The sequence below is a fragment of the Taudactylus pleione genome, unplaced genomic scaffold (assembly GCF_031769625.1).
Source record: "Taudactylus pleione unplaced genomic scaffold, aTauple2 ptg000121l, whole genome shotgun sequence".
Lineage (NCBI taxonomy): Eukaryota > Metazoa > Chordata > Amphibia > Anura > Myobatrachidae > Taudactylus > Taudactylus pleione.
In genome coordinates, this window is record NW_028284523.1 from 13,903,570 (window position 1) to 13,930,305 (window position 26,736).

Sequence of the window (26,736 nt, forward strand, 5' to 3'; positions counted from 1 at the left end):
TTCTGTACAAATAACATCAATGTACAACTAAAGTTTTGTTGTCAAACAATACACACAGCGGCACACACAGTACATAGGAATTTAGATTTAACAGAACAGAGGGCCCGATTCAGATTTGGTTATAGAGTGAGAAACTGCAAGTAATTGTGAACCTGGGTAAAGCCATGTTTCACTACAGATGGGGCAGATATAAAATGTGCAGAGAGAGTTAGACTTAGGAGGGAGGTGTCCACACTGAAATCTAAATTGCAGTGTAAATACAAACCTGTGCAGCATTTGTGAGCTACATGTAAAAGCAGCCAGTATTTACACTGCATGCAAAACAATGTATGTATTTACACCCCTTGCATTGCAACATGGTTTGTTCAGGTACTCAGTTACTTGCTCTATCTTACTCATTCACAAATCTGGTTCAGGCCCAGAGTCATTTGAAGTACACACACTATGTAGGTCATTAGACTAGTTAGTGAACTCATGATTAATAAGCACAATTATTGTTTATATAACACCAACATTCACAACAGTCCTTACCCATTAGGGCATACATTCTCACAGACACCACAACACCCCACATATAGTAGGATCATGTTTTAGAAGCCAATCTAACTCCCAATATGTTTGGGTACATTGATATTGATTTTTAACAGATAAAACATTCACACTGATGTGGACAGCATAAAGCATAGGAGGTGGATAAAGCAAACACGTTGCTGATATGATTTTACGGAGATGCAACTGACTATTCACTTGCACATTACAATTTCCCTTGCAGGTGCAATGCAGGATATTAGCAGGACTGTCAGGACAAAGCTAGAACATAAAGTGTATCTAATGATCAGATAGTATGAAGGCTGTAGACTGCCCTCTGCAAATTTGCATTCAGATGCAACTCTTCAAAAATGAATGGATGTCACCAAGCACACAAAGCAAAAAGAGAAGCGATTAAACAGTAACACATCTCTAGGCAAATTATTCCACCTTTTCTAGGAGAACATTTTATGAAGTGACAGGCTCATTTCAGCACCCTAACCTTTCGGTTGGAGGATGTATGATTGACAGTAAAAAGGTCGACAACCAATAGGTCGACAGGTACAAAATAGTCAACACAACAATGGACGACTTTCTTTTTCTTCTTAGGGCTAGGCACTTACCTCAACGGTTAGGCATTATGAGGGACAGTTAGGGTTGGGCACTTATCGGAGGGTTAGGCACTATGAAGGATGGGCAGGGTTAAGCACTAGAAAGGACGGTTAGGCACTTACCGAAGGGTTAGGGTTAGACACTAGGAGGGACGTTTAGGGTTACGCACTAGTAAGGACGGTTGGGGTTAGGCACTAGGAGGGACGGTTGGGCACTAGAAGGGCAGTTAGGGTTAGGCACTAGAAGGGATGCTTCACGTTAGGCACCATATTTGTGTCAACCACTCCCACGCCAACCTTTTGACCTTGTCAACCTATTGACTTTCAATCTTATGATCCACACCAAAACCTTTCAATGCAATTAAAGAAAATAATTATATTTAATTTATCACTAAATAGATCATATCAAATAGTACATTTCAATATTGCATCACAGCATACAGCTACATTCTGTACAATGACCTCAAGTAAACTTTGAGTCAGCAGACTGAGGGGGGGAAAAGACACGTGAAAGGAAAACTGATACAATGTCTTGTGCTATTGGAGTCACTCTGTGTCATGTAAAGAGCAGCTTTAGGAAGATTGATGATGTGAAATAGCAATGTTGCTCTTCACTTCCAAGTCAGTTTTGCTGCATTGTAGTCTTATAAATAACCTTAACTGTGTAACCCTAGCTATGAGGTGTACTTTGTACACAATATTCTATATGCAAGGAATGTTTGCAAAGAACAGATTAGACCAATCACAGGTTGCGATGCTTACTTTTGAACCAATAAATGGCAATCTCTTTAGTATTCTGAAAAACTGTTTTTTACACCTCGATGTGAGACCTGGAAACAAACAAAAAAAATGTTTTAAAAACCTATATGTATATAAAAAACACACAACACAAACAAGCATTTCCAGACAACTGTATAATCATCATAATCCCTTAAAATGTAAAATAGCAAACTTTTTTTTTTTTGATGACTGCTCAATTCAAGAAAACAAATCTACATTTGGCTTGTAATGTTACTATTGTATAGAATATTGCCAGCTGGAATAATGAAATCAGATTACAAGTAGTTATAACACAAAAATAAAAAGGGCAGCTTTTTTGCTGGTTAAGAGCTAGTCCCATTTGTTATCTCGGTGATATAAGCGGTACTGCATGCAATCGGCTCTCTGTCAGTCTCTTAAAAGAAAGGGGGAAATGAGAAAAGGGGATGTCAGTTTTTTTCTTTCTATAACACTGGTTACAAACAAGCAGTCTCAAATATGTAGAGTACAAGTCACACATGGAGGAGCAATAATACATAGTTGGTGGGACATAAACTATACAATTTACTGAATCAGTTTACAAGACATTCAATGAAACAAGTGTTTTATATGAATGTGTGTTTAGAGAATGAAAATAAAATGTAGCTTACATTTTGCAAAAGTTATAAAATGTCCCTGAAACTGGCCACATATGGGAATTTAAGTGGGGCAAATATACCAAATTATTCCACCATATATTGTCGATCTGCTTGTTGTCAATATATCGACAGAAGGATATCGATGGGACAAGGACGACACTGTTGTAAATTTAAAGTACTATAGCAGTGTCAGAATTCTAGCATAATACTTTACAATTATATTAAAATTTATATTGCAGACACTGTTACAATGCTTTAAATTGCATCACAACTGTCAGAATTGTTCCATCAATATGATGTCAACAGTATGAAGATCGACAATCCATATGTATCCCCTACTGAATTGGGCATGCAATGTGACTCTTAATCATAAACTTTAAAACAAATGTTAGACGATCTGAGACACTGAAGTACAGTATATAATCAGCAATAGTAAAAACTTCTATATACAAATCTAGAACTACTTAAAAAGGGCATGGCCAAATTCACTAAAAAGGTAGTTAACACAATAAATGTATGATGTAGCAATAAAAAGGAACTACTGTACTGGTATGTAATTGTGTTGATCATTAACTGCCACACCACAGCACACATCATGGAGAACCACAGGGCATCAATGTCTGTGCACCTGCAACATACTCAAGGACTGGCTGGCAATCTTTAGTTTAAAGGGCAAGCACAAGCATGTATCTCCGGCTGTTCAACCAAATTGGTGCAACAGTAAAAGGAGTCCGACAAAAACGTGCTGGTGTGTGTCTGATGTAGTTGTGGTGTATACAGCCAATTAAATATGTTACATCAAAGAGCAATAAATCAAATTTATCATCTACTAACCTCATCTGATATAGCAGAGACTGTTCAAGTTGTGTCAAACTCGGGCCATCCAGCTGCAGTGGAACTACACATCCCAGCATGCACTGCCACAGATTTGCTATTAGGGCATGCTAAAACTGTGTTAGGGCATGACGGGATGTGTAGTTCCACTGCAGCTGGATGGCCCGAGTTTGACACCCCCTACACCATATATCACAACATTCTAGTGACCTCTATACAATAGACACACTATTGTCGTGACCTATATACAGTATAGAGCGCATTAGTGGCAGTGAAACCATTTTAGTAATATCTGTAGTGTACACAGTGACATGCAGTGAGATCAATAGCTCGAAAGGCACACATGGAGATGGGTCTGAGTGCTGGAAGCCTGTCTCAACCCCTACTCATTCTTACTCTCCCACCTGCATCATTGTGTCTTCTCTTGCTGCTGGCAGTGCACTTCCTGGTCACATGACACATCCAAGGTGTCTATCAGTGCTAAAGGCTCACCATACTCAGAGGCATGCATCTATTAGCTCCCTTTCTGTGCAGCTACTAACCATGGTGTAGCCCCGCCCCCAGCTTTGCAAGCAGTGTCTGACTATAAAGAAACGAGGCTGAGATGCTGCTGCCTCATCTCTCTGCAGAGCCAGAGCGCTCCACAAAGCTTGTGAGTGTTAACTATAACAATGATTACAATAAACAAAGAAGATGTTTATAAGTTATTCTAATACATTTTATATCAAATCTCAGGAGTATGCCTGCATGTCCCTGAGTATACAGTAGCATTCTAATGACCTGTATACAATTAAATTGCCAGTATGAAACACACAGCATTCCATTCACCAATTTACAATCCAAAGAACAGTTTAAGGTGCCTATCCATTAGGCAACCTGAAAGTCTGAACGTCTAGCGCTCAGACCTTCAGGTCACCGAGGTGCAGGCACCGCACTGAACGGCGTTCACTGAATGTCATTCAGTGAAGGAGCCCGACCTCCTATCTCTGAACATGCCGAACCTGACGAGCGTTGTCAGGTTGACGGGCATGCTCAGTAGATAGTTGGGGTCGGCAAGGATCCAGCGTGCACGCGCTTCGCTGGTCCTTGCCGGCTATCCATTACACGACTGTGAATAATGCGACCAAAACCGGATTTGTTCACAAAGTCGGGTAATGGATAGGCCCCTTTAGTGACAAATATACTGAACAATAAAGAGCATTCTAAACACAGCGTTATAATACACAGCATGTGATATGGTAATCCTCATATCAACTAATTCTGACACATTTTTATAAAAACATAACAGTCAAGCAAACATCTAAAGCTGGACGATCTGGCGAACTTGCCATAGGCCGATACTATGTAACGATATATCCTGCCCGTGTAAACAGTGGGGGTGATTCAGATGTAGACGCTATTTCGATATTCACGCAGTTGAGTAATTATTAGTGGACTGCGCATGCGTCTTAGCTGCAGTGACTGAATTGTGTTCAAATGCAAATAAAGTTGTAGTGAGGAATTATTCGCAAGTGACTGAAAGACAGGGGCTGTCGGAATGGCGGCAAAAACACGGGTGTGTTATGACCATTTTCAGGGTGTGTATCTGCCTACATATGCGATCCCGTATGCAGAAAATATGGTGCCAGGATCTGTTTATTCGGCTATTCTTCGTGACCATAAAGGTTACTTAGATGTTGGATTATCGAAGGATCTGTGACCACTGCTGCATATTTGTATACACAGTTGCTTGGATCGCGAGTCCACCAGTGGGTGCCTCAATACATTTCCAGGTAGCTGTGTAGCCGCGTACAAAATTGCAGCTGCTGATGCCTTAGCGTCAACAACTGAATCATGCCCACTGCACAATACAACGTCACGATATAACATTACAGTATTAATGTTAGCGAACCACATCATACAGCACATCAGATGAGTTGATGCGACTACACAATTTATGAAACGAAGAATTGGGAGTACTCACTATATGATTGCCCAATACATCATATAGTGTGTACCAGCTTTAGTCATAAGCAACATAATTATGCACTATACAATGGCGAGCAATATACAGGTTATTCAGTACATGGCAAATTCAATTGTGCAACAAAATATTTAAAACAATGTGTTAATTTCCCCAGCATAAAATCACACTTGTCACATGATCACTTAACACTCTTTTTTTCTTTTTTTTTTAAATTATGTGACAAAAGCACCACAAAAAAATAATGTTTTCACCTACCATAAGGAATAATGAATGAGTTCCTTAGTGACTAATACCCCTTTCAGACATACAGCAAAAACCTGGGTTTTGGTCGTGAACATGCATCAACTCGGATTTTTGCTATGTGTGAACAGAAACGACCCGGGTCGAAGTCCCGGGTCCATGACCCTGCTTTATTCCAGGGATTTTCCCGGGTGCAACCCAGGTAGCCTCTAGTGTGAATGCATCCAACCCAGGTTTTTAGACCTGGGTTTTTAGAAAACCTTCTCATTGGCTGTTTCATGCACCTGCTGATGATATTAACTGCAGGCACCAAGACCACATGACTGGGGTGCAAACTAATTTAAGTGTGTATTATTTTTTGCTTAACTTTTTTATGTGAAAATTTTGTCTTTGTATAGACCACAACTTTCTAGAGGCTATATTCATAATTTTCTTATATTGTAATGTAAACATTTATTGGTTTTCAATAATAAAAAAAAACATTGGAAATAAACAAACTTTGTGGTATTTACTATAAAAATGCTAATTTTTATATTATGTCATTACTGTGAACAAAAAAAAAAATATGTATCCCCTTTAAATCCACACCAATCCACACCAAGTTCCAGGGCAGACCCAGGTTTAGTGTGAATAGGTCTGACCCTGGAATTTCTCGGGTGTCAGGTGTAGTGTGAAAAGGGGTCTCAAGCAAAAACCCGGGTTTTTCCTGAGGTGAAAAACCCAGGTCTGAGCAGGGAAATTCCTGGGTCGTATGTCTGAAAGTGATATCAGTAGGCAGGCAACAAATTCATATAGGGCAATAGGCTGCATTATAACTTAAGAGGGCATTTAAAAGTTTTGTGTTGGTGATATTGTATCATTTATATAAAATAAAAAAGTGTGTGTAGTAATTTTTTTTTTTTCACCTACTTCTGAAAGAAGGAAGTATCACATGGATTCATAACCTAGGTAAAGAGCCTTTTGTCCACAGACCCATATTCATCAAACTCTGGATTGCTGGAACTGACTATCTTCAGATGGTTATAGTTCTAGGCGCTCCACTCCTTCCTATGGAAGGAGGTCCTGGTTGTGATGTTGTGGTTGTGATGTTTGGATCCCTCCACCCTAACTGGCCCCGCACCCCTTCTGGAAGTGCACAAGTATAAACTCAGTTCACGTACAATCAGTCAGGTGCTTAAATAGTGGGACATTGACAGAATTTTCATATTTTGGCCTCTATTCACCACCACAATGGCTTTGAAATGAAACAAACAAGATGTGCTTTAACTGCAGACTTTCAGATTTAATTTGAGGGTAATTACATCCACATCAGGTGAACGGTGTAGGAATTACAACGGTTTCTATATGTGCCTCCCACTTTTTAAGGGGCCAAAAGTAATGGGACTATCAACGCAAAAGCTATTTCACGGACGGGTGTGGGCTATTCTCTCGTTATTTCATTATCAATTAAGCAGGTAAAAGGTCTGGAGTTGATTCTAGGTGTGACATTTGCATTTGGAATCAGTTGCTGTTGACTCTCAATATGAGATCCAAAGAGCTGTCACTATCAGTGAAGCAAGCCATCATTAGGCTGGAAAAAAAAAAAAAACCATCAGAGAGATAGCAAAAACATTAAGTGTGGCCAAATGAACTGTTTGGAACATTCTTAAAAAGAAAGAACGCACCGGAGAGCTCAGCAACACCAAAAGACCCGGAAGACCACGGAAAACAACTGCTGTGCATGACAGAAGAATTATTTCCCTGGTGAAGAAAAACCCCTTCACAACAGTTGGCCAAATCAAGAACACTCTCCAGGAGGTAGGTGTATATGTGTCAAAGTCAACAATCAAGAGAAGATTTCACAAGAGTGAATATAGAGGGTTCACCACAAGATGTAAACCATTGGTGAGCCACAAAACAGGAAGACCAGATTAGAGTTTGCCAAACAACATCTAAAAAAGCCATTACAGTTCTGGAACAACATCCTATGGACAAATGAGACAAAGATCAACTTGTACCAGAGTGATGGGAAGAGAAGAGTGTGGAGAAGGAAAGGACCGCTCATGATCCAAAACATACCACCTCATCAGTGAAGCATGATGGTGGTAGTGTCATGGCGTGGGCATGTATGGCTGCCAATGGAACTGGTTCCCTTGTATTTATTGATTATGTGACTGCTGACAAAAGCAGCAGAATGAATTCTGAAGTGTTTCGGGCAATACTATATGCTCATATTCAGTCAAATACTTCAGAACTCATTGGACGGTGCTTCACAGTGCAGATGGACAATGACCCGAAACATACTGCAAAAGCAACCAAAGATTTTTTAAGGCTAAAAAGTGGAATGTTATGCAATGGCCAAGTCAATCCCCTGACCTGAATCTGATTGAGCATGCATTTCACTTGATGAAAACAAAACTGAAGGGAAAATGTCCCAAGAACAAGCAGGAACTGAAGACATTTGCAGTAGAGGCCTGGCAGAGCATCACCAGGGATGAAACCCAGCGTCTGGTGATATCTATGCGTTCCAGACTTCAGGCTGTAATTGCCTGCAAAGGATTTGCAACAAAGTATTAAAAAGTGAAAGTTAGATTTAGGATTGTTTAGTTTGTCCCATTACTTTTGGCTCCTTAAAAAGTGGGAGGCACATATAGAAACCGTTGTAATTCCTACACCGTTCACCTGATTTGGATGTAATTACTCTCAAATTAAATCTGAATGTCTGCAGTTAAAGCACATCTTGTTTGTTTCATTTCAAAGCCATTGTGGTGGTGAATAGAGGCCAAAATATGAAAATACTGTCAATGTCCCAATATTTATGCACCTGACTGTATGTGCAGTGTAAACAATTGCCGCTACCAATTAGCGTACACCAGTCGTGCTACCCCATTGATGGAGAATCCGACCAATGTTTTATAACATAAGAGGAACTATAAACATCTCATTATATAAATTAAGAGATGAGTTCGAAACTTCTCATCCCTAAGTTCAAAAGAAGTTTGTGAAGTTGCAAGGATACTCAAGGGACCGGTGGCTTTGCATCGTTGTTTTTTTCATTGTCCCACTATTTTTCAGCACCTCTGACGTTCTATGGTAGAATATAGATTTTTTTTTTTGCCCAGTGATGACAGAAATAATAATATAAACTTTAAGTCCATGGGAGAAAAGCGCTATATAAATAAAATAATTATTATTATTTGCTGCACTATCCATATAATGAATACATAAAGAACACTACTGCAAAATAATCAATTATAAATACTTACTCTCCTGTTGGAATATAAAGTCATATATCCATACAGATATAAGGGAGGAGACAAATGTCAGCGCGATTAGGTGGCATGGCTCAATTTCTTTGCAGGCCTCATTTACAAAGTTTCTGGCATCAAGGAAATACTTTAGAGCAATTGCCTTATAATCCAATAAAGTTGCCTGCAGGAAGAAAAAAAAATTATATGGTAAACCAACAAATTCAAGGCAAACTCTACATATACTGAAGCTATATAGGTTTATTAAGAACTATTACAACTTCTGAAAGCTACAATATAAATATTCAGTGATTACCATCCCAGCTTAACCACATTATTATTTATTATCAAATAAATTAAATTGCTAAGATGAGGTATACTTTATATCCAGGTGTCTCATGACCAACTCAATTAAGTATTCCAGTATTTAACATTTGCAATATGAGTTATGTATCAGACGGGCCTACCAAGTAAAGCCGCGTATCCACTAGCCGATAAAATGAACAATAACGATATAGCTATAGTTCATTATATTGGCCAGTGGATATGCCGTCAGCGACCAGCAATGCACACTCCCACTGGTCGTTGACATTGTTGATCTTCGCCCGTACTAGCAGGGCAACCTGACGATATTGTCAGGTTCTGCAAGTACGGGGATGAGGGACGGTGCTAGCAGTGAACGATATATCGTTCAGTGTGGGTGCTCAATGTCGTTAAGGACATTGAGCACACCACTGTCGGGGACACGCTACATGATATCGCTCATAGAGCGAATCGTATAGTGGATATGCGGCTTAAGTAAATTTGGCCAATTTTTGGGGGCAAAATCTGAATGATATGGCCGTGCAGCGTTTGGACCCATTGGGTGGACCGCCAACAAAGCCTCATACACTGTCAGCTAACCAATTTGACAGTCTGTCCTGACCAATATCGGGTGGATCCCAAAGAGGTGTTCATAAATGTGGGATGGAAACGTGATGCTAGCGGTCAAAATCCAAACGCCGGCATCCCTACAGGGTTGGGATACCGACACTTATCGGTCAGTATCTTAACCCTCCCCCTCCCCCCTTAGTGCCTAACCTTAACCCCAGTACTGACCATTGGGATGCCGGTGGTTGGGATTGTGACTGGATCCAGATAAATATTGGTGGTCTTTTTAGGATTTACAGTTAATAAGATCAAAATGACATGTATGGGCACTTTGAGTTTCACTACTACCGGAATTGCATCAGTCTTTTCCCCCATACACTAGATATAGCAGTATGGAAATAAGGAAAGCCTTATAAATAGAATATAGGGATCATAGATAAAAAATATTTTATTTGCTATACGCCCCAATTTCTGGTCTTCCAGTAGAAGACAGTTTGCCTTCGTTTTTTGGACAACAGCATTGAATTCACCATGCCCATCATCGCTCGCTGCTACCTGATAAGATGTTAGGGCAGAATCCACCAGCACTGGTGTTTCTGGTATGATTACATATTAAAACAATTTACATAACGGCAGGGATCTTCAACAATTCTTTGAAATTATCACCTCTTCCATGACCCCTTCACTCATACAAGGGAGGGAGATACAAAATGAGGATATTAAAAAAGAAAAAAAAAATCATACAAAAACAATAAAAAGCACAGGAAGGCAACAAAGACATCACTGTTTGTATTGCTGCTACCTGCAAGGTTCATACTTTGAGTACATGCTTGGTTTTGTTTTTATTGTCTCCAGTTCTTACAAAAAAAAATCCCCTTACCTCTAGTATAATAACTATATCAATGATGGTTTAACTATGAAGTTGGTACACATTAGATGATCAGCAAACAATGCGATGGTCACCCAGATTTCCGTGAACTCCAGGACAAATGTGGTTACTCACAGTGAAGTTGATCCAACAGAGCACTCTGTTTTGGTGGATGATAGTGTGGAGCTAGAGCCTGTAACGCGTTTCCCCGCCTTGTGTCTGAGGAAGCCACTGAGGTGTACCACAAGGCGGGGAAACGGTTACAGGCTCCAGCTCCACACTATCATCCACCAAAACAGAGCGCTCTGATGGATCAACTTCACTGTGAGTAACCACATCAAGATAACTCTCAGTGAACACCATCACCTGGGCATTAATAAGATTCTTGCCAATATCTGTTTACAAAATGGGTGAAGGATAGCGGAGACTACTTGTACCTGGCTCAATATATATATATCCCATTAAGGGAAATGGGAGCATCTTTATCTCTCTATGAGAAATTTCCCAACTATTAAATGGACATTAAAACTTGAGATCATGTACTCACATATATTTATAAATCAGGTCCTCTCCAACCATCAGGGAACACAAAGTACAGTTATTCAATTGGTCCTTGACCTAATAAACTGGTATGGATTAAAATACACTTGGAATCTTGAAGTGTCATTTTGGGATATAATCAAGAGAAATGTATAGTGAAGTGTGGAGCCGTTTCATTTATTATATTGTATTTATAGGTTTACTTCCACAGCATAGCAACATATATGGAGTTGTCGACAGCTTGCAATTATCTCGGCTGCTTTATATAACCACCTGATATTCCAGAAGTATTTATACCTATGCATTGTTATTTATGCAAATTGTCTTGTGTTTTAATTTTATGTGTTTTATATATGACCATTTGTATGTTATATTAAACTGTATTTATTATTATCAAGACAGAAGGTCTCCAATCAGCAGCGTTTTTTATTATTCTCTTTTCTTTGTTTTTACTGTTAAGAGGTGTGGCAATTACCTCTCTTAAGAAGCTGCAGCGTGGATTGGGTACTAAGATCGATATCTCCATATTCTGATCAGGCGCCTAGGTATGTGTGTTTTGGTGCTTGCTCTGTTTGACTATATAAGATAGTGCACCTGAAAAAGGGCCATGGCCTCATGTGGAAGGGCCAGGGAAGAGGAAGCTACAAGTGAGAATGATAATAAACAGGAAAATTGACAGGCACAAACAGCGCCCCCTGCCCTGCGGTGCCCTGTGCCATGGCACTGGTCACACTACCCTAGTTATGGCCCTATGTTCAAAGACAACGCCTAATGTGTGCCTAGCTTAACAGCTGAATGCCTTGGGGTTTTTTCAATAATATAAAGGTATACTCTTTTAAAATGCTAATTAATTCTACTGTAACAATGAGTCATGAAGTACAGTGGTCCTTAAATAAAGGAAGTTTAATAATTAACATACTCAAGTAAAGAGTCTTTTTACATAGAGTACAAAACCGCTTACTGAAAATGGTCTCTCCGAGCAACACAAAAGACATAATAAAGGTACAACGGCAGCCACAGAAGCACTCAGATGCTTCAATTATTCAGAGGTGACAAAGATATTACCAACGTAGCTTCCTATATAAATTTGTGAATATGGGACACCAGGTTATATTGCTGGAGCTTAGGCCTAGAACGTAATAATCAAAGCGAGCATCTAAACAAATAGATTTATCTTTCATCTCAATCTATCTGAAGATTAGACCAATAGGCAAATGTGTAATACAGGAAAAAGGATTAGCTGCATAGGATGATTACTAGTGTTCATTCTAGCACACTGCACCTGTTGCAACCAGTGCAGTTCTTTCCTGCCTCTGGTGTTGCTCTCTGCTCTGGTGCTTCTAGCACATTTTGGTCTATATCTAAGTGGTTTGTTGCATTAGCTGAGTGTGCTGGAAGCAGCAGAGCAGAGAGCGACACCCAAGGCAGGAAAGAGGAACTGCACAGGTTGCGACAGGTGCAGGGTGCTAGAATGAACACTAGTAATCCGCCTATGCAGCCAATCCTTTTTCCTGTATTACACATTTGCATATTGGTCTAACCTTCAGATATATTGCGATGAAAGAGAAATCTATTTGTTTAAATGCTCGCTTTGATTATTAGGTGCAGGGTGCTAGAATGTAGACTAAAATACATACTTTTTGTCAACGGTCATATGTCAATGACAGATTGGAGGCACGGTTGTAAGGTTGGTTAAAGCATTTTAATCACGTCAGCATTATAACTTTAAACATGATCATAAAGCATCATGTCGCATTATTACTTTGTGGTTCAATTGCGAAACAGCATTATCATATGAGAGATCTATTTTTGCATGAAAGCTCTGGGTAGCCTAAATAATTAAGCACACTAGTGGAGGGACTTTGAATGATGTCACAACTTGAATTAGAGAGCTGTTTTTTTAAGGTTTAATTAAGTCTAAAGACTTTTCAACATTTGCATTTATGAATTTACTGTAATCATAGCAAGCCAATGCATTTTTATGGGTTTTTTTTATGGAATTATATTATAACCATCAGTGGCGTATCTATAATGGATGCAGCGTGTGCGGGGCACACGGGCCCCCGCACCGCACATCCTGCACCCATATTATTTATAACTTACCCGTCCGTGGTCCCGCGGCAGGTGTCAGCGCTGCTCAGAACACCGGAAAATGGCCGCTGCGGCCATTTTCCCCGCGTTCTGCGCAGTAGACTCCAGGCACACTCTAGTGCCCGGAGTATACTAATGCTCCGATGGCTGGCCAACCGCATCAGTCAGCTGTCGGCCACCGGGAAGAGAGGAGGTGGCCCCGCACGGGGAGTGCACACAGGCCCCCTCCTCTCTTAAGACGCCCCTGATAACTATGATTGTTGATAAATTGATTCTGCAAACTTACATGTCTCCCGATTGTAAACACAACTGTTAGCACCATTTATTTTTCTAATACCACCTGTAAATATACTGGGAAATTAAATCTGAATCGGACATTATCTTTGGCACAAAACTACAAGTAACCCAACTGCCAAATATAGGCATAGGATACAGCTTTATGCTGGGTACACACTGACAGATATATTGGCCCATCAATTGATCAGCCAATATATCTGTTACCCGTCGGCCAGTGCATACCCGCGATATGTCGGTGAACATAATCGTTCACCGACATATCGTATTGGCTGTGCTGCACATATGTCTGCAGACACATCTGTCCATCGGCAGGTGTGTACGGGCAGTCTGCAGACCGCCCGTACACAGCGGCCGCCGTGTGAAGGGGTGAAGGACATACTGCCCTCCCGCTTGCCAGAACATGCCCCCTGGTCGCCGGGACCCGCAGACACACACAGATGATGGTTGTTCATACACACTGAACAGTCATCATCTGAAGATATATCTGTAAAGTGTGTACCTTAAGGTGGGTACACACTATAGCGATATATCTGCAGATCGAGTGATCTGCAGATGATGGTCGTCCATACACACTGAACGACCATCATCTGCATGCTGCAGCGGGTCGGGAGGAACCGGGGGGCGGGTAGGAGGCGTGACCTGATAGTGGAAGGCGGCCACAGCCAATGGGGGGTGCGATTAGCGTGATCGCTCCCCCCCTTTGGCATAGGAGACTGCTTGAGCTGCTGCTTTAGCAGCCTCGGACAGTCTCTCAGTGCAGCCCAGCACACAGCAGCGTGTGCTGGACTGCTGTGGATGGGGAGCTGTGCCGGTCCCGGGTAAGTAGTATTCGCTTGCGGCTCCCCCCCACCCCCTCGGTGCCCCTGTGTACGGGCGATCGACTGAAACACATGCCGAATCCTGAAGCAATCCATACTAAGGACTGTATTCAATTAGAGGCGAAATCATCCGCTTTCGCCGTCGTTTGCAGATCTGCTGTCCGATCGGTCAATATATCGGCCGCGATCAGCAGATTTCACCGACTGCGAAAAACTGCTGTTTTTCGCCTAAAAACTGGAGTTGCTTTTCTCCAGCCTAGGGCAGGCGAAAAAAATAGCAAAATCCCTATTTTTGTGTAAAAAGTGGGGATTTCTTACAGAACCCTTTGGACAGCCCCCCTAACAAGTTGCGTACTTTGGAAAAAAACGACCGCTGAAATTTTGGTCCAAATTTTTATTTTTTTTTCGTGAAAAATGTGTATAACGTATTGGGTCTGGTATTTCGGAGGCCCATAAGGATGCGCCAAGTGTTTTAAACATCGCACTTGGCTTTGCAGGTGTTTTTTTTCAAACCGCTAAAAAAATGCCTGCGCCAGCCACGTGCAATGTTTAAAACACTTGGCGCATCTTTAAGTCCCTCCGAAATACCAGCCCCAATACATTAAATGCATTTTTTAAGAAACAAAACATAAATTTTGACCGAAATTTCAGCGGTCGTTTTTCACCAAAGTAAGCAATTTATGATTTTTTTCCCGCTAAAGTATCATTAGGGGGGCTGTCCAAAGGGTTCTGTAAGAAATCGCCACATTTTTACACAAAAATAAGGATTTTGCACAGTTTCCCCCTTTTTTAAAATGGAGAAAAGTTCTCCATTTTTACATGAAAAATCGGCGATAAAATATCGCCGATGCGATATCACCAAAAAATCTGCGCTATTATCGTGGGTGCGATAGTATCGCAGCTAATTGAATACGGCCCATAGAGAGAAATGACCATTTAACCCAACTGCCCATTAACCAGATACAGTAAGTAGTTGATTTGGGCATACACTTAAGCTGGGTACACAGTGATCGATATATCTATAGAGTGTGTACACAGCAGATATGCCTGAATGTCGTCGTTTACAGACATATCCCATCTGCTGTGCAGTACAGCAGATGGCCAATATATCTATAAGATATATCAGTGTACTGGCAACCCACCGATCGCCTGTACACATGCTGTAGGGACCCAGCGGTGATTGTCAGCTCAACCGGTGGGGGCAATTTAAATGCCCACCCAGTTGAGCTGTCAAGCCCAGCACATCGGGCAGATGATTGGTAAGTGTGTATACACTTACCAATCATCAGATAGGTCGGCCTAGTGTACACCCAGCTTTACTGTCTAACCAATCTTAGTGATTTGGATTTTGAGTGGACACAAAAAATAAGATTTTAGCAAACTTCAAAACAGCATACATGATCTATGCTTCTATAGCCACCATAACCCTTGCTCTGATGCCAAAGAAACTGATGGCGGGTATTCAATTACCAGTAATGGCCACAAGGAGCACCGGTACCTAACTGAAATTTGCTAACAATTGAACGTAGAAGCACAAGGTTTCGGGCATCTGCAAGCAGGAAGCTGTGCTGCTCAATGATTTTACGTCAGCCGTAGCAACAGTCATTAGTTACGGCACTTGTACCAGCCTCATGTTAGATGCAAGGGGTCAGAAACAGTCTACCCTAACCCATATGCATGACTCAGATTCGCACAGAGCTTTTGATGCACACCAATGCTACACCCACAAGACAAGCAATGGCAGGGCTTGGCGGAGGTGGGCAATGCTGAGATTAGCTGCAGAGCAACCATGACACGATTCAACGTGAATCTCGTCACCAGCCGCTTATGCCACCCACTTCATTGGGGAAGTAGGTGGCCGGGTGGCCAAAGCCCCGGGTGATTTGCCCATCTTTCCGGGTGGACGGGACTGCCACCCGAGTTTTGGAAGCATCCATGCCATTCCAGAGTGTATGCAAGTATGAGTAAAGTACAACTCAGAATAGGACAAACATACCCGAAAATGTGTAAATTCGGATCTGCCCATGCAATGTATGTAAAACCTCGCAAATTTGCACCCATTACAGAGATCCATCTAACTTAGAATCATCCCCAGTGATTCTAGGAAGAATGAGAGCTTAAAAATTACATAAGCAAATACAGCTTTGGTTTCTCTGCTTAAAATATAGGATTTTTGCTGGTTTGAAAATCATTTGAAGTAAAAGTTTATGCATTTTAAAATTCCAGCTTTCATCTAGGGAAGGTGGAGGGTACAGATGTGTCGGTCTGTGCAGCAACAATAAGAGAGGAAGTCATATTGCGGATGGCTACATAATAAACAATATATAACTAAAAAGAGCGATCAGAACAAAGGTTCTACTAAATAAAAAATACAAACATACGTCAAGTTCTGTCAGCACTCTCCACTTTTAACACACAACTTAACATGTTCTTGCAACAGTTGAGGTTCTCAAAATGTTTTTACACAATAAACTCACTGACAGTAGAAACAATGCCAATCATGATAGCAACAAACTAATCCATAGAGTAAATCGATCAAAGTTTAAGGTTCAGATATGGAAGAGATATCCCAACTTTATCAGCACACTTATACCACTGAAGGGGGTGCTGAAGAAACAACTTTGAAAATAGACACTTATCTCTGTTGTACTGATCTCCGCCTCATATCGGCCACTTGAAACCTTGTACAAGTAATCTTTACTCCCAAATGAGTCCCAAGATAATAACAGAAAAGTAAAGGAGACAAAACGCAAAGCTATGTTTAGACAGAAAATGACCAGTCTTGTGGATGATTTAGCCACAAACAGAACATTTGCAGTTCTAGTTGTAGGGGTATCTAACAAAATGGCAAGTGCCCCCGTGCATCTGGTCATCCAATGACACCATGATTACACCAATGCACAACCAGTTCCTGTACTATGCAACCAAGACTCCTGCCAAGAGCTTATTGAGTACTAGTACTGTGGTACCTACATTACCTTAAGCCAATTTGATCAAAAGGGCATCCAAACCAATATGTTGGCTATAGCCACATCTGTTCTTAAACCAGCTCTGCACTAATGTTTAGAAGAAGTAATTGGATAACATTGGACTCCATGCACTGTCTAACATATTTGATCAACTTTGTAAACAAATGTTTACAAATTTGCTCATTATGGTATGGGAAACATTGTTAGTTTTCCTGTACAGGTCTAAGTTGAGCAGAAAAACCTAGCGGTGTTGCTGTCCTTAATGTGCCATTCCAGTAGGGTATATGAAGGCCACGCCACTAACTGAATTGCTCCCAAGGAGTGGTAGTTTTTTGAATGTTAGGACTTAGTCTAGCTAATTCACTAAAGTAACTTAGAGTAAGCCAGGAGATATTTGATTCAGCCTTGGTTCATATTCTGTGTATATTAATAAATGTAAAGTGGCACTGCTATATCAATGGTTGTTAACTCCCTCCCTGTGGGTACAAAATGTTGAAGCTGGGGGTACAATACATGCCATGCACATCACAATGTTTCATACAATGTAATTTTTACTTGCACAGTGTGTATTACATACTTATTTTGTTCCAACAAGAGCCTCTAGCAATATGTTAGTGTGCACAGTGTATTACGGTTGAAGTACACTAAAGTGCCAAAAGTCATGGAGTAGCAGGATGTAAAGGTAATGGTAGGTGGTGTCACCATACTGTGGAATCTTAGAACGGCCCAGAACTGCATCAGTTGTACATCTCCGGAGTTAGTTTAAACACCGGCTAGGCTGCTCATGGTAAGGCGACTTGAATTATCGTAGTTCAAACGAGGCATGATAGTGGGTACGCAATAGATGGGACATTTAATTTCCAAAGTTGTGCGGTCATTCAACATTCCTCAACCACTGTCACATGTGTACCTGGAATACCTCATAGAAGGCATCACCACCCACCGTGGACAGCGCAGTGGGCGACCACACGTGCTTAATGATTGTGACCAGCAGCGTCTGGCCAGAAATGTCAGTGGTAACAAACAAGCTACACTGGCGCAAATCACTTCCACATTCAATGCAGGAGGTACCAGACGCATACCCAGCAGGTCAGTGCAGCATTCTTTAGCTTCCATGGGATATGGGCGGAGAAGACCCAACAAAGTGCTCCTGTTAACACTACAACACCGGACACAGTGCCTCACCTGGGCTCATGACATCACTAATTGGACCCTTGAGGACTGGCACATATGGTGTGGTCTAATGAGTCACATTTCCTGCTATTTCAGGCTGATGGTAGGGTTCGGGTGTGGCACAGACACCATGATGCCATGGATCCCAGTTGTAAACAAGGCACCGTGCAGGCTGGTGGTGGTTCAATAATAGTTGGGTACACTTGAACATGTCATTGACTGGTAATCGCTACATTGTATTGCTTGATGACCATTTGCAGCCCTTCATGAACTTCATGTACCCCCACAAAGATGGAATATTCCATCAGGTCCCAAGTTGTCCAGAATTGGCTTGAGGAGCACTCAGACGAATGGCGTGGCATGGCTCAACATCTCTATAGAGGTCCTCAGTCCACTTGTGGAATCGATGCCACGTCAAGATGCTGCACTTCGCCGGGCTAGAGGGGCTCCTACATGATACTACATATCTATCCCATGACTTTTGGCACTTCAGTGTCAGTGGCGTAACTAGGGGGGGGGGGTAGTATACGGCGGCGGTGTGTATGTTTTAGCAGCTAACGAGAGTCGGACAGACTGTCAGGCAGAGGAATAGCAGAGGCTGTGTGCGATCACGCAGGACCCGCTCTGCACAATCGCAGAATGGGTCCTGCGCATGCAAAGATTCCCGATAATCAGGAATATGCCTTCAACACGGCACTTACATGCAATGCTGAATTAGCCTCAGAGTTCACGAATGGATGACTAACTAAACAGTTTGAAAACGCTTTTAAACACGTTTAATGTGACGCTTAAAAATTATATGGTTGCAACTTTTAACGGCATTAGATGTAATTACACCATTGAAACAAACAACATATGTTAAAATCGAAGAGAATAGAAATCACAGATTTACTAAGAATCGTGTTGTCTAAGACTGCACACACTGGGCAATCAGGAAAGACAGTACGATTACGACACCGTATTCGCACAGTCGTTCTTGTTCCCCTGTAGTGCCTGCACTGAACGATATGTCGTTCAGTGTAGGCACCATCCTTCATTCCTGAACATGGCCAATCTGTCGTTATCGACAGATTGGCCTGCATGTTCAAACTATGGACAATGTTGGGAATGACCAGCGGGAGCATGCATCGCTGGTTGTTTCCGGCAGTATAGTGCACGATTACTGAACGATTGCACGATTACGATGTCGTAATCGTAAAATCGCCCAGTGTGTACACACCTTAAAGGCACACATCCACTAGACGATTAAATTGCGCGATTGAACAGTAATGATATCGTTAGATTGTTCAATAATAGTTGGTCGTTTAGACATCTATTATCGTACAAATATGTTGTACAACTTGACGATATCGTCAGGTTCAACATGTTTGCAGATGATTGATGTGCCTTCACTGAACGACTGCTCATTCAGTGTAGGCACATCACAGACAAACGACTGCACGAATACAATGTCGTAATCGTGCAGTCTCTTGCATGTGTGCCTTTACACTATCAAATCACACCAAAATCTCAGCACAACAGAAGAAATGAATAGACCTATCTGTGAGTAGCATGTTTGTCCAAAGCACTGCACAGATAAGTATGATCTGTGCAGGCTTTGGTGTTGGACAGTGTAAAGAATTGTTAAAATAAAAAAATGCATAACACCAAATGCATAACCAGCTCCAGAACTCTGAACATGTTTCGGTACTGGAAAGTCATGGGGAAACCGGCGTGGGTCCCCACGTTTTGCGAGTACCCAGCACCGGGCTGACCCAGCCAGGGAGCTTACACTATAAGGACACACACCGCATGAGGTCACCCTGCCATCATGTAAAACCAGTCCAAAACTGGTCATCCCATGGCTGTAAATCCTCGGGAAGTGGGGACCCCAAAAACAAACTGGTCCCCCTCCCAAGGATCTTTCAGCCCAAAGTTCTTCCCCAGACCCCTGGTGGCGGTGAGTGTAGGGGGTATTGTGTAAAAGATAGATTTAATATTGTTCTTTACACTGAAACTAAAAGGCCTTAGTAAAGACCTGTACAGTAGTTCCCCTGTAAAGTACCATAATAAATGTAACTTTTACAAATTACCCCTGGACCTACTGCCACCAGAGGTACGGAAATGAGCCCTGGGGTCTAAGTCCAGGGTTGGTAGTTCCGCGAAAGGTGGGACCACAAATTATTTGGGGGGGTGGGGGGTCCTCACAATCCCAGGATTTCCAGTCCAGGGCTGACCAGTTTGGAGCCTCGCTTTACATTATGACATACTGATCCCACACTGTGCGTCTCCCTGCTATAGTACAAGCCCCCCGACTAGTCCAGACCGGTGCTGGTTGCTGGAAAAACTAGAGTACTCCACAACGATTTATACCCCATTTTTTCAGTACCAGACCTGGCTCAGAGGTCCAAGGCTGATTATGCTTTTGGTAAGCGACCACCACGTACATTTAACATTAACCCTTTCATTGCTATTTTAAACATACTGATCTGTTCAGTGCTTTGAATCCGCTGCCAACTGTGAGCAGATTCATACTTCTATTTTCCAGCAGTCTAATTGAAATGGGGCAAATCAACTTGCACACACCCGAAACCGATGAGTATCACCACTGAATCAAAATGGACAACCCAACATGCTGCTTAATAAATTTGTCGGTGTAACAGTTCTTTGTAAAATATATATACAGGGTGGTCCATTAGTCTGGAAACACCCTTATAAAAAGGAAACGAGTAAGGAAATTATGGTGCATACACACGGTTAGATCTGTCAGATGAACGATTGACCGATTTTACCAACGATTTGAACGATTGAATGAATTTCAGACAGTATTAAAATGAATTAAATCGTCAAACACTGCAAAACACAGACGATGTCAGATATCGTCATCTGACATGCGGGAACACGCATCGTTCATCGCTGCAGGCCCACATGTCAGATTTTCTTTCAGATATGAACGATTTTTTAAATAGTTATCGTTCATATCTGACAACAAATCTTACCGTGTATATGCACCATTATAATCCAGTATCTAAAAGCCATGTGCCATATCAACCAGATGCAGAATTTCATACGAAAAACAATGTTGTTCTTCATTCATTCTAGAGTTTTAACTGAATCTTCTTTTGCAAGTAGTGACATTAATGACAATGGCAACTCGAGAAGGAATAAAGATTCATTAAAACAAAGAACACCATTGTTTTTCTTATGAAATTCTGCATTTGATTGATATGTCACATGACTACCTTAATTAAAAAAATTAGAGTTGTTTTGAAGATGGCCACCATACTGGTGACATACCCTAAAAAGTTTTCCCCCACTCCCATATCATATGTGTAGACACTGGGTTAATATTTCCTTACTCATTTCCTTTTTATAAGGGAATGTCCACACTTATGGACCAAACTGTATCTATCCAATACACAATTGAGAAGCACATAAAATACTAAAAAGAATGTACTACCTTGTCACACATACCAACATGTCCCCACAGAAAGCTGGAAAGCACCTTATTTCCTGATCTATCATTTATTTTACAGTTACCAGAATGAACAGTTCCTGAGCACAGAATGAATCAGGACAAAGAATGATGAACGTAGGGTGCATTTGTATTCTGAAATGAAAATGTAACATCAACCCTGCTAGCTAGCACGCCACATTAACTGATGGAACGGAATAGCAATGGATTCCAATTATACGTTAGATAAAATAAGGCATAAAAAAAACTTCTGATTGCCAAACTTGTTTTTCCAAGCTCAGTAGACGTCTGGTAGAAAAACGTGTTTGGTTACTTCATATACAATAATGTCTTCTAAAATGAAGGATGGGTTTAGCACAGAGAAGCTGAGCAGAGCAGAACACAGTAAGGGTTCCCCGAACCAAATACTGAGAACTATACATCAGAATTTCAAAGCAGTAATACATAAAGTAATACATAACACACCTGACCTGATGAATGATCCCTACCAACTCGCACACCTGGGAAGTGTTACATTACTCACCAATATTTCTACATGAGAGTCTATAGTTGCAACAATAACAAATGACAAACATAAAACAAAACTACATACTGTCCTGTCATTTCCCTAATTTTTCAGTTCTATTCAATATCAAAACAAATAGTGTGGGGTATTCTGCTTGTCCTTCTTATAACTATTTGACAGATCAAAGTAAAAACAGTAAGTATCAAGTATTAGCTGCTGTGGGGACTACAAGTCACATAATGCACTGTAAGACTTGTAGCACAGTGCAATAGCAGGGGGCACTTTTTAGATATCTGAATGACCAGGAGACACATTAGAGTGACGTGCAATATTATACTATATTAGTATTTATACTAGAGTGTGGGCTGATTGCTGGGAGATGGGCCGGACACACTCACCTGTATGTCCATCTTGGGAGCCTCCAGTCACTGCAAAGGGACAATCACACAGCAGGCGGTGGTGGTGGCGCTTACACTACAGTATATACCCTGTAAGTGAGGGGCAGTGACAGGACAGTCTAAGGGAGCCCGTGTCCTCCTATCCCAGGCTACAGCCGGCCGCCGCACTCCTCCTCCCCTAATTTAAAGCTCTGCTGCTCAGTCATAGCCGACCGGCTCTCTGCGCCCCTCCTGCTGCCTTCTGTCCCCTCCCCGCCACGCCTCCCGCAGCAGCCGGCCCGGCCGGAAATGCCACCGCAGCCGCCTCCTCCCCCTGTCTGGCCGCCGCGCACACCGCTTCTCTTGGAGACGACGCCAGGGCACATAGCAACGGCGCAGCGCTACGGCTCGCTATAGGAAGTAACGGCTCACTGGCTGCAGCAGCGACACCTAGTGCCCAAAGTAGAGAGTCGCAGGGAGGGAGAGAGGTGAGAGGTAATCCTCAAAGTCCCCGTTATTGGTTTTACAGTAGTGGAATTAATTCTGGACACTTTCAATAAAAAAAATGTTTTATTTGATATTTATGCAGAAAATTAATATTCTGCTATACCAAATCAATACTTTAATGCTTTTATTTCAATCTATGATGTTTCTACTTAATATATTAACATGATTTGTCAGAGAGAGGAAAGAGAGAAGGGGATGGAGAGAGTGGGAGAAAGAAAAGAGAGAGAGAGAGGGTTTTGACATACACTTCAGTGGCAACCGCAGGATTTTCAGAGGGGGGTTTCCAAATGCTTAATTATAGAGCGAGTGTTGCCTGTCAATGAATAGGGCAGAATTAGCACCTAACCAGCTGTAATAAGCATCATACAAAGTGTATTGTGTGTATTAATTCCAGCATATACAGGACCAGCGATCACAGTAAGCCATTAGATGCGCCAGTAGGCCATCCTGCCTGAGCTGAATGTATATATTTTAGATGTGGGCACCATTCCAGACTATTGGAGCAAGTTCGGGAGCCTGGAGGAGCATCAGAAGAACCTAGCACTGCCCTGGTCAAAACTGTATATGTACATATTGAGCTCTATAGCAGTGCATCTCTAACAGTGCATGTTTTCCAGATCTTCTAGTTGGTGCACAGGTTATTTATTACTGGCTGATATATGTTAAAAGATCCACAGGTGGTGCTAATTATTTCATTTGTGATACTGAGAAGAACATGCAGCACTAGTAACAATCTATTATATTACTATTTCTATTGTGGTTATGGTGTGGGCTGGGGAATGGGGTTTCCAGGCAGATGGAAACCCCCCCTGCGTTTGCCTATGCACTTACTAGCCACTGTCTGTGGTGAAGATGCAGGCTGTCACCAGTCACAGCAGGCAGCATGCTGACAGGATCCGGGAGCAGGTCCCACACAGCATCCATGCAGGCTCATGTGCTTTGTTCAGCACTCAATTCATCCAGACTGTGGCAGCCTATACAATCAATCCTCAAAGCTAGTTGCAGCTCTTTTCAAAGTCTGAATAACGACTAAAATGGCTCTGAATGCCTCAAAACATGTTGACTGGTCGCCTGGGAAGAGAGGCAAAGCCATGACGCTTCGTGAGGAAGGGTATACCTATGAAGAAATTGCGAACAGGTTGGGCAGTGGGGCAACAAAGTCAGGTGTATGGAAACTGCATAAGGGTTGCGAGCAGTGGATCGACGAAATCAGCCGTTCGAACTGGGAGAAAGCCCATGCTTACAAAACAAGATGAGTGCAGAATCTGTCGCCTGGCCCTGCAGGACCGTCAAAGGTGTGCAAAAGCCATCAACAACATAATGAAAACATCTGGTGTCCAAGTTTGTGACCGAACCATACGAAATAAAACTTTTCGACAATGGTTTGCGAGCTAGGACCCCGAGAAAGAAGCCGTATCTAAACTAGAAACAGGCAGAACAGTATAGATTGGGCAGGAGTGGACAGAAGAAGACTGGGACAAGATTATTTGGAGCGACGAGACCAAAATCAGAATCTTCGGGAGTGATGGAGTGAAATTTGTTTGGCGTCGGCCTGGGGAAGATCTTTTGCCCGAGTGCATCACGGCAACTAGGAAGCACCCAGTGAGTGTAATGGTGTGGGGCAGCATGGCCAGCCATGGTGTGTGACGTTTGGTGGTCGTTGATGGCAATATCAATACCAAAAAGTACCAAGAAGCAGTGCTGGAGGCAAAACTGTTGCCCACAATCGAGGATTTGTTCGAAGGTGACCCACGGAAGTGTATCTTTCAGCAGGATGGAGCGCCATGCCACACCGCCAACAATTCCATGAAGTGGTTCAGTGATCACCAAATCACTGTCTTGCCTTGGCCAGGAAATAGTCCGGATTTAAATCCGATAGAAAATCTTTGGTCAAGGCTTAAAGTGATGGTATCACGAAAAAATCCAAGTAACAAGAGAGAGCTGATCGAAGCCATAATCCAGGCCTGGTACCATGTGATTTCACCTGAAAATCTGGGACATCTGGTTCACTCGATGCCTCGACGAATCAAAGCTGTTCTTAAGAACAGAGGATATTCAACGAAATATTAATTTTGTGTATTGTTGAAATTGCATATTTTTTTCCATAATAAAAGCATACCGTATATACTCGAGTATAAGCCGACTTTTTCAGCACATTTTTTGTGCTGAAAAAGTACCCCCTCGGCTTATACTCGAGTGAAGTGTAGCGCTGACTGGACGGAGTTCGGTCAGCGCTACACAGCACAAACACACAGCCACCGGAGCCGGCAGCTGCGTGTTTGCTGTAATCAGCAGCCGCTGAGAGTCTGTCAGACTCTCAGCGGCTGCTGCTGCTCCCACTGCGGGAGCCATCTTCCGGCTCCCGCAGTGGGTAATGGGAGAGACGTCATGAGTAATGACGTCTCTCCCATACAAAGCGGCCGGAGGAGCTGTTAGCGGCGGGACCAGGAGCGGGGGTTTCATGTAAGTGATTTTTTTATTTTTTATTCTAACGTCTCTCTCTACTGGGGGGGGGGGACTACAGGGGGCACTACCAGGGCGCAATTACTACAGGTGGCACTAAAAGGGGTTATTACCACTGGGGGAACTACAAGGGAGGGATTACTACAGGGGGCACTAAAAGGGGGGACTACCACTGGGGGAACTACCAGGGGGGGATTACTACAGGGGGCACTAAAAGGGGTTATTACCACTGGGGGAACTACCAGGGGGGGATTACTGCAGGGGGAACTACCAGGGGGGGATTACTACAGGGGGCACTAAAAGGGGTTATTACCACTGGGGGAACTACCAGGGGGGGATTACTACAGGGGGAACTAAAAGGGGTTATTACCACTGGGGGAACTACCAGTGGGGGATTACTACAGGGGGCACTACCAGGGGGGGATTACTACAGGGGGCACTAAAAGGGGGGATTACCACTGGGGGCACTACCAGGGGGGGATTACTACTGGAGGCATTGAAAGGGGGGATTACCACTGGGGGCACTACCAGGAGGGATTACTACTGGGGGCACTACCAGGAGGGATTACTACTGGGGGCACAACCAGGTGGAATTACTACTAGGGGCACTACCAGCTGCTGCCATTTCCCACCCTAGGCTTATACTCGAGTCAATAAGTTTTTCCAGTTTTTTGTGGTAAAAGTAGGAACCTCGGCTTATATTCGGGTCGACTTAAACTTGAGTATATACGGTAGCTGTAAAACTGTGATTTTACTGAATTTTTCACTGGAAATATGACAAATGACAACTTAAAAATAAATAGTAATGATTATACTCACATATACTTCAATTGGAATATAAATTAGAAGTTATTATAATATAAAAATAATGACTAAACTCAAAATTTTAGAAATTTCCTAAAAGTGTCCAGAATTAATTCCACTAGTGTAGGAGTCTCACGCTCCCTTCATCCAATTCCGGGCAATAAAAGGCAGAGGGAAAGAAAACATTCCCAAATAAC

At 42.2% G+C, this 26,736-nt stretch overlaps 1 protein-coding gene across 1 annotated transcript in view; it reads right to left on the reverse strand.

Annotated features, from left to right (window-relative positions):
• Nucleotides 1-23,027, reverse strand: part of SGPL1 (sphingosine-1-phosphate lyase 1) — a 46,808-nt gene extending 23,781 nt beyond the window's left edge. Inside the window, exons 1-3 of the mRNA XM_088472228.1 lie at nt 22,787-23,027; nt 8,822-8,987; nt 1,902-1,969 (exon numbers count right to left, since the gene is read on the reverse strand). Coding sequence (XP_088328354.1) covers nt 1,902-1,969; nt 8,822-8,987; nt 22,787-22,798 — 246 coding nt within the window. The 5' untranslated portion in view covers nt 22,799-23,027. The remainder of the gene's footprint in view (nt 1-1,901; nt 1,970-8,821; nt 8,988-22,786) is intronic.
• Nucleotides 23,028-26,736: the final 3,709 nt, after the last annotated feature.